At 33.3% G+C, this 13,112-nt stretch overlaps 1 protein-coding gene across 1 annotated transcript; it reads left to right on the plus strand.

Moving 5' to 3' along the window:
• The first annotated feature begins 420 nt into the window (after positions 1-420).
• On the plus strand, positions 421-1,027 carry LOC110036163 (protein RALF-like 33). The gene has a single exon (XM_020740546.1). It carries the CDS (start codon positions 495-497, stop codon positions 852-854), a length of 360 nt encoding a protein of 119 aa, XP_020596205.1. The 5' UTR covers positions 421-494; the 3' UTR covers positions 855-1,027.
• Positions 1,028-13,112: the final 12,085 nt, after the last annotated feature.

The following is a 13,112-nucleotide window of genomic DNA, read 5'->3' on the forward strand; positions in this document are numbered from 1 at the left end:
CTTTGTATTTAACTATAATTATAATATTTAAATCAAATTAGGTATAAACATCCTCTAGAATAATTAGTACTAACAACTATATAGTTAAAAAAATTAGTCTATTTAGTATTTACTTACACTAGCTACAAATTATTAATTTAATTAGATTTATTAATAATTAATTAATCTTTAATTAGGTTTAATCATCACTAGTACATAATTGAGGTAAGACTTAGTGCCCTAGTAGTAAAACAGTCTAGAAGGTGAACGGAACCAGAAATTGACCTAGCTGCTACGAACGCGGAAATTGAGAAAAACCCACCGGACTCAACTACCCCTACAATTCACCAGAAACATCGCACACACTATGTAACATTTTCGTAATTTTGTAGAACGCTAGACCCATTCTCCTATTCTACCCTCTTAAAGTTCTCCGCCGCCGTCCTTTAACTATAGTTTAGCCCTCTATCTGAAGAAGGCGAGGAAGAAGGAGAAGAAATCGAAGTAAAAGTAGAATGGAGACGATGAGAAGTAGAAACATCTCCAAATCCGTCTTCATCCTCATCCTTGTTACCTCTTTGTTCTCCTCTGTAATCTCCGGCGACATCGGTGGACACAGTCTAGGGTGGATTCCGGGGCCATCGGCTTGCCAGGGAACGATCGCAGAGTGCATCGGCGGCGATGAGTTTGATTTGGCATCAGAATCCAGTCGAAGAATCTTGGCGACTTCTGGCTACATCAGCTACGATGCGTTGAAGCGTGGAAGCGTGCCTTGCGATCGTCGCGGTGCTTCCTACTACAACTGCCGTCCTGGAGCTGAGGCGAATCCGTACTCCCGTGGTTGCTCGGCTATTACTCAATGCCGGGGGGGTTAATTCCCTCTTCCATTCTTTTCATCTCGTGTTCTTATTTCCATTTATATCGCTGTTTGAAACTATTGATTCGGTTCCTGCTGTGCGTCCTGGCTTGAAATTTGATGTAATTGGTTGTGCTGTTGGGTTTTTTATGAATACAGAAAGAAAATTGATGATTATGATGGATTGCTTAATGGATTTGAGCTGATTTTTTATTTTTTTGAAATTGAGATCCTGCTTGTGCTGATTTTCTCCTGATTTCAAACCTTTTAGGGGTCCTATCTATCGTTTTCGTCTTTTTCCAATCAAGCAAACATACCAAATTACCAATCATAACCGGTGGTTTGAATTTCTTGAACTCTCTCTACCCGTCTTCTTATCTTTTGATGAGCTGGGAGAATAAAAGTATTTATTATGCATTCAAGCTGGACTCTTTCATCACCATGACTTTTATTTCAGTTTTGTTTCAAATTTACTTCCTGTTCTGCTATCAAGACAAAAAGATTTATGATAAGAGAGGCATCTGTAGAGAAGATAAAATTAAATTGCGAGGCAATTGTTGATATTTTCCTTTCTAAAATGATTGTAGTTCCAATTTATATCAGAATTTTAACTATTTAATTATTGAACGTGCCTTAGGTGAAGACCTTTCACCTAACTGCATATTGACCCTTTTTAAGAACCGATCCTATCATGTCTTCCAATTCAAAGCTGTTGTTGGTGTCCAATATCTGTTAGGTGTTACACGCTGTAGATTTTAATTATATTAAGGGTCTATTTGGAAGCTGTTGTAGTTGTTTGTAGGAGCTGCTTTGAAGCTGCTGCTTCAAAAGTTGTTATGGCTATTGCAATTTTTTTTTTAAGAAGTCAGATCGTAACTTTCTAGCAACCACCACACTTAGCTCGGTAGGTGATAATATTCAGCTTTCAACTGCAACTTTGCCAAATAGAAAAAACTGTGGTACGACAATACAAGTACCCTAAACGCACCCTAAGCTTAAACTTTACACAAATACCACTCAATTCTTATGTGTGTGCGTGCGTGCGCGCGCGTGCGTGTGCGTGCGTGTGTGTGTAATGCATAAACTTTAGTTTTTCATGTTTATATCACTCTGCGTGCGTGTGTGCGTGCATGCGTACGTGCGCGCGTACGTGCGCGTGCGTGTGATGCATAAACTTTAGTTTTTCATGTTTATATCACTCAAATATCTCATATCACACTAAAAATATCACTATTTTAACTTTTAAAGAGTGATATACACATATTCATAAATATGTAAAGATGATACAGAGGTAAAAATTGAAGTTTGGAGGTTAGATATGTAGATCCATGCAAATTGAGTGGTATATGTAAATCTTCCAAAATAAAAAGATTCATGAAAGTAATCATAAATGATTAATATAAGGTTACTAACAATGATCATGATGGAATAATTTCACTCATTCTTTTTTATCTCAGCTTTGTTTTTTCCATCTACTATCATTAACTGTGCAACAATTTATTGTATTTTTATGTGAAGTTGGTTGCTTTTATATTACTCAGTAACTCCACTCCTCTTCCGTTCATTGGACCCTGTGACACTGACCCTAAACCAATTACAAGTGGCTCTTTTCTCCATGTGCATTGAATGATGCGCATAACTGTGCGGAGTACATGAGCCTTTATGCTCCATTTAACTGTTGTAGTCTATCCCCTGCAAGTGGATTTAAATTAGATTTATGATTCCACCAGGAGCTTGGCGGCAAGTTTGCAATTTGTTAATTTGAAGCAGAGTTGAAGAGGACGTGGTTGTTTATAAGTGTTCTAAATTCATGTCTTTTGTTTGGTAGATCTGTGATTTCTATTTTATAAACTTCATTTGAGACTCAAGAAACTGAAAAAATATTACGTGTGGAGTCTGGAGATAGAATTACATCCAAACACTGCAAAAACTGTAAGTATAATGTTATAATGGCTGTATACATTGATAGGCTACACACGAAATTATTATTATTATTATTTTTTGTGATATTTACGTACATACCAGTCAATTCTTACGTATTTACATATCAACACCTTGCCTATTTATGAAAAAAAATATATATTTTTTTTAAATTAAAATAGTGTCTTTTTTCATGTGATGATAGTATATTTAAAAAAAAAAAATTAAAATAGTGTCTTTTTTCATGTGATGATAGTGGTATTTTTTATGTGGTGTGCTAAAAAATTGGGTGGTGTAGAAGTTAAAAGGCAAAGTTTTGGTGATAGATATGTAAATACATAAGAGTTGGGCGGCATGTATGCAAATGCCCCCAGTTCTTTCTTTACAGATTCAACGCCTTATTTATTGTGAAATAAACAGCATTGTTGCGTGCAAATGCCCCCAGACGCCTTATTTATTGTGAAATAAACAGCATTGTTGCAAAGGTTGAGATCAGAGATTCAGCGATGCACAGCCTGTGAAAAGAAATAAGTTTTCTGTGGTGAGAAATGAAGGCCAGAGATTGAACCAAATGCATTCACAGGAAAAGGGTGAAAAATATTAAAACAAGAGCGGAAATAAGTGACATTTAATTGTTTCTAATCACGTGTTCTTGAAAACCCACTAATGAAGAAAATAGTTATATTATATATTAGATTACTTCACTATTGAAATTTAGAATATAGCTTTTAATCACATAGTTAGTTAGATTTAGGGAGTGTTTGGCTGCAACTTAGACTTATGTTGAATAGGATTTATCAAAACCTGTGTGAGATGAAGATAGAGCTCGAAATCGTTGACGGAATAAATTCGACTCGCGGATAGATTTAGCAAAATTCTATACACGTACGAAAATGAAAACCAAAACCACATGCACATAAGAAACTAAAAACTATAAGTAGAGGACAACTTAAATCTATTACTGGCATCGCGATATGGCATTGCGGCACTCCAATGGACACTTTCTTAAAATTTTTGCAGATTATGGTGCCGTGTTTTCAGATTCTAAACTTGTATTATATACTGCAGTGTTGCTTGTGCCAATCACCGAAATTTTTTTTTGGGGAGAACTGTCTCAAACCCAATGTAAGGTGTCCCTCTCCTCTTGGCAAGCTTGCCTTCAAGCTTGATTAGCAAAATTGAAAGCGTTGAGGGAGCACTTTATTGACACAAACAAGCTCCACATACTAACTTGCCATGCCTCTTCTTTCTTCAGGACTTCATTCATAGAAGCAATGGTTCTCAACAGATGCATTAAATTGGGAGATAATAGTAAGATCTTGTCACAATCTAATATTGGATTTATTTGCATTTATGCTACTTTGGTGAGATCTATCTGTTCTAACAACTACATAAATACCCAAAAATCAAATTGAACATAAAGTTGGTAAAGGAGACATATATATATATATATGGTAATACCTAAGAAAAATTTTTGTCCGAACTCTGGATGTAGCTCCACGTGCGGACTTCAATAATATGTTGATACGTGTGTTGCATTGCGGAGGTTATTTCGGGCTTATTGAAGTGAAAACGTGGGGGTTATTTCAGGAGTTATTGAAAATAAACTCATATATCTTCAATAACCCCGAAATAATTCTGAAATAATTTCCGCGATTCCACTTCAATGACCTCGAAATAACACCGCGGAGGTTATTTAGGGATTATTTATGAGTTATTTTATGGTTATTGAAGAGAAACTAATATATTCCACTTTAATAATCTAAAAATAACCTTGAAATGATCTTCAATTTGTTATTTCGGGGTTATTGGAGAGTCCATAACTTTACTTTAATATTCTTTTAGATGAACATGATATAACACAAATAACGGTATATTATTAAGTCTGAAGAATAGAAAAATTTTCCTAATAGCTGAGAGACGGTATGGACGTTGCAGGGGGAATTCCACATAATAAAGTACCGGTGTGAACGGTGCTTGCTGAAACTTTGGCACCCAGATTTATGATGGAATGATGTGGAAAGAATTAGAATGGCAATAAATAAGATCCTTATTTATTTATTTGCCCTTTTAAATGTGGCAATTGGCTACAATTGTAATTTCAGTTTATTGGTGAGAAATTATGGTAGATTTTGCGGGTGTGTCTTGTACTTCTTGCCACCAAAAAGGAGGACATGTTGATGTGATTGTATGAACATTGTGTGAACAAAAGTTGTGATGAGCCTAACACTTGTGGACCTTCAAAACAACTTTTGGTAACTTCCTTTTTTTAATTGCTAGAGTTGTTGGAGGTTAAATTGGATTCAGTACAAATACATAGCTCAAAATAATCTTTCCTAAATCCTAAAAGCTCATCAATATTTCAAGAATTTTTTTTTTTAGTTTTATGTATATTTATTATAAAATTGGTATATATATGGTATTTTTAATGTATTTATTAGTTAAAAAAATAAAAATAATTTGATTTGATTATATGACCAATTGTAAAGGAGCTGGTTGAAGTCGATGTTGTTAAATTGTGTTCAATGTAAAAAACTTGGGGGATTCTGATATTTAACACTAAAAAACTCATTCATTTACATATTTAAATCTTAATGCCATTATTTATAAAATCTGACACTTTCTTCTTTAAGGAGTGTTCGGCTGCGCATAGGATTTAAGTGAATGAGATTTAGTAAAGCCGGTAAATTTGGATTTATCAAATCCAGATGCTCAAAATTGATCATAATGTTTGGTTCTGTTAAGGTTAAATCCACTATTTGACGTATTAGGCATCATATTTCATGATTCAATTTTTTTAATACACTAAATCAGGTAAATCCACCTAAAAATCAGATTTAGTAAATCTGGCTTTGCGTCATGAAATTTGACGGAGGGAGAGAAAATCGAATTTAGCAAACCGTCGGATTCATTCTGTGCTTTATTATTTTTTCTTACATTTGAGTGGATTCACGTTAAAATCACACGTAAATCCCATTAATTCTTGGCTATCAAGCATAGCCCTAAGGGACAAAACTCTCAATGATGAAGGAAGGGTGACTCGTAATCACTTCAACTTGACAAGGAATTTGCGATAGAATCTTGTCGAGCGTGTTAGATTGAGGAAGTCACGAAGGAAATAAAAACTTGCAAGAGAATGAGAAAGTCATGATGAAATCTCAATAGGTAGGGTCACAAGGATATCTCACAGGGGAGGGTCAAGATTGGGATGAAATTGGTCGGCGAAAAGATTTGGAATTAGCAACATGTGGGGTGGTGAAGGGTGACGAGACCAACAATGATGACAAAAAGATAATGGTGGGCATGAGAAAGGCATCATTCAATGTAAATTTTGATGCATTGTATTAATAATAAACATTCTAAATTCAATTATAAGATCAATCAATGCGCCAATTTCCATCAGTTTATAGTCAAACTCACTGTTTCGACAAGTTGAACTCAATGATATCAAATTTGGGTCAATCCGGATCCAGTAAAGCAAATGTCCAGTAAAGCACATATCATGCCATTGAATTACATGTGAAAGGTTTGGATCCTCAATTTGATGGTCAAATGAACTCTAAATTTGATATATTTATAGTCAAATCGAGTGTCTTGATGAAAGGAATCCAACGAGCTTGAGTACACTCAATTCCGAGATCATTACGGTACATAAATTGCTTAATAAGTTTTATGATTAAGGAGGATCAATATAGGTCATCTGATCGGGTCGTTAAGGAAGTTATTCATCAAAAAAATCAAAATTCTCTTACCCTAGAGATTATAAATAGACTCCTTATTTTTACTTGTGAAAAAGAAAAAAAAAAAGAAGAATTTCAGAGCCCGTTCTGGACTGAAGACTAGGCAATTCTTTTCTTACTCGGTAGTCGCTGGCCACCGTCGACCACTGCTTGTTGTCTTGTTTGCTACCTTTGACCGACCACTGCCTCTAGTGACCCCTGCTTGTAAACTTTATATCCTAAATACAATTTAACATGTCACACTCGTATTGAACACCCAACGATAAATTCCAGCCTCTGTAGCTATCGATCACCGACAACATCTACGGCCGCCACCAACCACTAGCCACTGACAACCTACGATCGTTGTCATCAGATAACACCTATATTTTTGCATGTTGTATACCGACAAGTGTTATGTATGATGTAAAATAGTAACTCCATTCTTCAATTGAGAGAAAATTGTATACCTTTTATACTTACACATTTATAGTAAATTACTTTGAATGAACTAGACCCATTGATATTTTCAAATTATGAGCTTTTTCACATAAAAAATATCGGTATCTTCTCCCACTACTTTTTAATTATTTCTGTGTATGTCGGATCTTCGTACAACATTAAAATATTAAACTATCACTCTACTCTTGCGAATCTCATAAAACAATTTTGAGGGATTCAGATACATACAACACAAGCCTTATGTATTTCATATTTAATATTTATATTTATATATATATATATATATATATAGAGTATATATATATATATATATATATATTAATCACATCAAAACATATAAATGAATAGTTATACTTTATTCTTTTCCTTGAAAAAAATAAATTATTATTATTATTGACGTGATTTAAATATCAAGATATTAAATAAAGTTTTGATACTAGATATATAAATATATACGAATTGTGTGGAATATATGTAAATTTCCCAAAAATTAAGAACAACAAAAGATAATTTCATTTTATTTTTATTGGGCGTGAGGAATAACAAATGTTAAAATGCCTCTTTGATCGGAGACCTTTGGATCGTCTATATCTTTGATCACGCCTTTTTGATCAAAGAACCATTAACTTTGAACCTATATCTTTGATTGCTATGTATGTAAGAAAACATTTAACTTTGGATATATTTACGTACAGACCACTCAATCCCTTTGTATTTACATATTTAGCATATATTTTGCATCGTACCCCGACTTGTTGGTTGACATCCACGTTATAAGACCCCTCAAGTTAAAGCTTTGAATCCCTCTGTCGCATCTGGCCTTAAGGAGGTGGTACTCAAATTGTTAGACACCCGCAGCTGGCCTTAAAGAGGTGGTACTCAAATTGTTAGACACATTAGGGGTGGCTAGAGACTCGTATAATAGCATCTGGCCATTCCTTATATATATATTATTCTCTTATAATTCATGTACCATACTCTACACTCGGGGGGAATCGAACCCTAAATCAGAGGGGATTTACAACGACAAGCAGATGTCTGACCAACTGATCTGTGTGTGTGTATATATATATATATAGACACACACACACACACACTATCTTACTTGTGCATCAAAAGTTGTATTTCACATTTTTTTTAAGTTACAACAGTTATTTTTTATGTGATAAGAAAGATTTGGGCGGTATAGATGTACAAAAATTTGAGTATAGACATTACATATGTAAATACATAGGAATTGGTGATATGTTTGTAAATTTCCCTTATTTTATGTACATTCAATTAGATTTTCAATGTTAGGATAATAATCACTAAAGAATAACAACCATCAAGCAAGCCAAAAACAAAAAATTCAAACTCTATATCCCTTCTAATTTTAAATGTTTTTATTTAAGGTAATTTTGTAAAGTAACTTTAGTTATAGTTTTCACAAATATTTTAACATGGCATAAAAATTAGATGAATAATTTATAAAATTTTTACTTAAATACTTTTATAATTTCTTAGGAGCTCTTGAACTAAACACTCTTCTAGTCGAAGCTATTAGACATTTTCTTTTAGCATAAAACATCAAATATAAGATTTGTCATGATTGTTTTTTTCTATGTACACACATTAAGCTTAAATAAACTTTTGCAATTTTTGTTAGTAAATATTTGTGGATTATCAAAATTCATTTCATTGATATTTTTGTAAACTTAAACCGCCATAATTTTTTTATTGCTTGAAACTAGTATTCTCATCCTCTGCCTAACCAACATGTATGAAAAATAAACATTTGGTTGTCATTTTGAAAGCTTGCTTCATTATTCTTCATGGAAAAAAAAAAAAATCATACTTGACTAATGCACTATGTAATGGTGAGTATAAAAAATAGAATCATATTTGAATAATGCACTATGTAATGGTGAGTATAAAAAATAGAATTACAAAGTTTACATATAATGATTATAATAGTCATAATGGACTGTAAATGTCATATTTGATTGTTATGGAGGCAATAGTTCATCTTGGATGTTATAGACGGTGGCTATAGTATCAACTTGTCGTATAGATCATAGTTGAAAGTCATGGTTGTGGTTGGTCATATGAGTAGTAAATGGTTGCTGCTTTAGAAGATTTTTTTGACCATAGAGGTTGTAGTAAAGAGTTGTAGGAGTTGTGAACCATGTAGGCCGTAATGATGAGATGTGATAACCTATGTAAACCACAGGCCGTAATTTGAAGTTGCATGAGTCATGAGTCACATAAGTTCCAATTTGTCACATAGGACATAACAATGGGTTGTAATAATGTTCGTAAGATGCAAAATTATTGAGTTAGGAGCTGCATGAGTTGTAATAATGTCTGTAGGCTGTATAGATCATATTTGGGAGTAGCATGAGCTGTGAAAATGTCGGTAATCCACAAAGGATGGGGTTGAGAGTAGTATGAGCAGTTATAACCTTCGTGGGCCATTAAGGATGGAGATGGGAATTAAATAAGCTGTGATAACATTTGTAGGATGCAAAGGTCAGATTTAGGAGTTGTACGAGCAATGATAGCATTCGTAGGTCGTAAAAGTCAGATTTGGGAGCTTCATAGGCTATGATAATGTTTGTAGGATATAGAGGCCAGAGTTTGGAGCAACATGAGTTATGAATCACATAATTCGTAGTTGGGAGCTACATAAGCCGTGATAATGTCTTTAGGACACAAAGACCAGATTTTGGAGTAACATGAGATGTAATAATGTTCATAAGATGTAGAGGCCAAATTTGGGAGCTACATGAGTTGTGATAATGTTTGTAAATCATAAAGGTTGGAGTGATGAGCTATATAATATGTGAACCGCGTGGGTTGTAGTTGAGAGCTACATGAGTTGTAATAACGTCCGTACATTACAGAGGCCAGAGTTGAGAGTGGTATAAGTTGTGATAATGTTTGTAGGCCACATAGGCCAGAGTTGGGAGTTGCACGAGCTACGATAACATATGTAGTCCATAGAAGTTGGAGTTGGGAGCTACATGAACTAAAAATCATGTGGGTTGTAGTTTGTAATGTAGGTCGTAGGTGTGGACTGCAAGGATAAAGTTTTGGGAGTCCTAAAAAATTCACTATAACCTGAGTACAACAGTTGTAAGCAGTTATTGTCTAGTGTGTTGTCACATTGTCATTAGGAGGAGTGGTTTTACTTTCTGCAGAGCACGTCGTTGCACTATATTTGTGGTGCATGTTATACCCTTTTTAAGGCAACATTGCATCGAGTTCACAGCTTACCATGGCACAGTATTTGAGGCACATCATTGTAATGTATCTAAGGTGCATTGTTACATCGTCCTTGGAATATGTCCTTACACTGTTTCGCAGGGCACTTCGCTACTCCACAGTGTATGTCAAGCTTTTGCATCACAAGTCATGATTCTACAAGGAGCTTCATTTCAACAAATAAGGTGCAACAAATGGTGGTCGGCGAGCTGTGGTCGACAGTGTTCGGTGGCTACAGAAGCTGGTGGCATTTGTTGGATGTTAGGGGTAGAACAGTGGGCTCGGCTCCTACCCCTTCAAGCTCTGGGCTTCATTCGATTTACGTCTAGCTCTCTTTCATGAAAGGTGTAAGAATTTATTTATATAGTATGAGAGATACATCTCTCTAAATAAGGAATCCAGATCACTCCATCGGATGACCCAAAGAAATTCTCAAAATCAGATGATATTTTATGAACATTTGAGTACCTTAATGATGTCAAAATTTAGTAATCTTGAGTTCATTGAATTCATCTTGTCAAGATACTTAATTTAAGTATAAGCTTGTCAGATTTGAAATCCATTTAACCTTTCAATTAGGCATTGAAAACTTCTAAAAATGGCTTAGCATTTTGATCTGAGCTTTATTTGAATTAGATTGAACCAATTTTGGTGTCATTAGGCCAGTGTAATTGAGATGATCAACTTGACTGTAACTTTGTTGAAATCAGAGTTTTGGATGAATTTTCATGTAAGTTTGAATGATTTTTGCTAAAAAAAATTGCTTGAAATTTGTGTCGTGTATCGAGATCCATGTCGAATGATGAAAATTTTCCGAGTGCATATCACCAACAAATTTTGTTAAAATTTTATTACTTCTTATTTTTATTTATTGAATATCACTATAGTGTCTTTCATGCTTTGTTTTGATAATATTGATATTATGCTTGACATGCATCACAATATGTATGAATCCAAATCAAATTAAGTATAACACTAAACAATAATGTCATATGGATGGTCGTTGAAAGTCTTCTAATAAGTTTGGCTCTAGGGTAAAAGCTCCAATTTGCCATTAACATTATATGTGTGATCCTTATTGAGAAGTACCCATCAATCTTCACCCAACTGATGATCTTCTTAAATTTAGGAATTTGACTTTCTTCAACTCTCCTTCACTTCAAATTAGGAAGAATAAAATTGCATATCAACGATCCTACTCGAAGTATCTTTTATTATTAATCAAGCTTGAATACAATTAGAATTGATAGATATTTTTTTAATTTCATATTGTGCCAAAAAATTTAAAATATGACGATATGATCTCTAATTAACATGATCAATATATATAATATTAATATATTAATTAACATTATCATATATTTCTATATTAATCCCAGCGATGCTAATAAATTGGATCCATCAAAGTAAGCATTCATACCTTGCTAATGATTACTAACCTTTGAATGATAATGGTAGAAATAATAATCATCATTCTTAGTGTGCTTATATATATTACGGTCAATCACCTAACAACAATCACAAATTAAATCATTATTTACTAGATTTTCAATCTTGATTAACAAATGATTAGTATGCACTAAAATGTCTAAGAAACAAAGTGGAAGCATGCTCAATTCATGGAAATTGCTTTTACTTTTTTAAAATTTAAAAAGCATTAATTTGTTAAATAATGATGATGTTAATTACAAAATTGACTTAGCATTGATATTATGGCCTCTTAAATATGAATATTCTATAATGATTGACTAAATATAATATATTGTCAGAGCTTTCATGGTTCATTGATGTTGTAGGGTTTTATCTTCAACAATAGTTTATAGTGTTTATTGATGTTTTGTGCCACTTTAGTTATCATAAAAAAATAATCCACATTTATCAATTTTGCCTTCATCTTTATTAATAGTTCATAATATCAAGTTTGTGCATACACTTCTATCATAAAAGGCAATGCCCTGATTTTATAGTCCATTAAATACTTGGGATTATTCTAAAGTGATTATAATTGTTTTACTTTGATGTTTGTGTTTATAATTGCAAGTATTTCTTCTACTTTAGAAAATGATCTCAAGCAAGTTCATGGATAGGATGTCAAAAAGAACCTGTTATGAATATGGCTAAAAAATTTTGAGCTCTTGCGCGCCTCTAAGTACTATTCAAATGAGCTTCAAGTCAAATTGTTGATTGAATTATTATTTAGATTGGTTTGAGTTCTCCTCAATAATCCAAAATTGACATGAATACTATTCAAGTTCAAATTATGTAAGTTTGCATCAAGTTAATAAGGTTGATTCCTTAATTGAATCTTGTTAATCCAATAAAATTATACAATCCATGTAATAGTATTAGATGAGCCAGTTTCTGGTTATAAAGGCTCGAGTCAAGTCACTTTGGGTCAACTATTTTGACCCTGTAATAATCGATTTGAGTTTGGATGAATCACATTTGGGACATATAAACTTCAAATCAAATATAAACTTGAAGGCTCAACTGGAATTGGCTACCTTATTCATGAACTCTCATGTCCAACCTCTATCTTTTATAAGTAGAATTTCGTTCTTGTTGAATGATGCTAGACAATAATATTCATTGTCTTCTTCTCTTTTTTAAATTTTAATATGTACTCATTTTTTTAGTTTAAATACATTTTAAATATTTCATAATACATGGTGGGGCTAAATTATATCTTCTATGATAACCTTAAAGTAGTTTAAACGTGTATTAAGAGCCATACATGTTTATGAGAAGTTCTACATAAACTTCTATTTAGGAAGATAAAAAATTAAATAATGGGTATGATTAGAGCTTCTTTGCTGTATATATTTTTTTTCTATTTTCTCGCTATCCTAACTCCTTATGAGGAAAAAATATTACATACATGCAAACATATGTACATCCACGACCATGATGCACGAAAAAGAAAAAAAAAA

The sequence above is a fragment of the Phalaenopsis equestris genome, unplaced genomic scaffold, assembly GCF_001263595.1.
Source record: "Phalaenopsis equestris unplaced genomic scaffold, ASM126359v1 Scaffold000002, whole genome shotgun sequence".
Lineage (NCBI taxonomy): Eukaryota > Viridiplantae > Streptophyta > Magnoliopsida > Asparagales > Orchidaceae > Phalaenopsis > Phalaenopsis equestris.

What these genes read in the sequence shown, in the direction of transcription:
- LOC110036163 (XM_020740546.1), top strand. Translation starts at nt 495, where the DNA reads ATGGAGACGATGAGAAGTAGAAACATCTCCAAATCCGTCTTCATCCTC.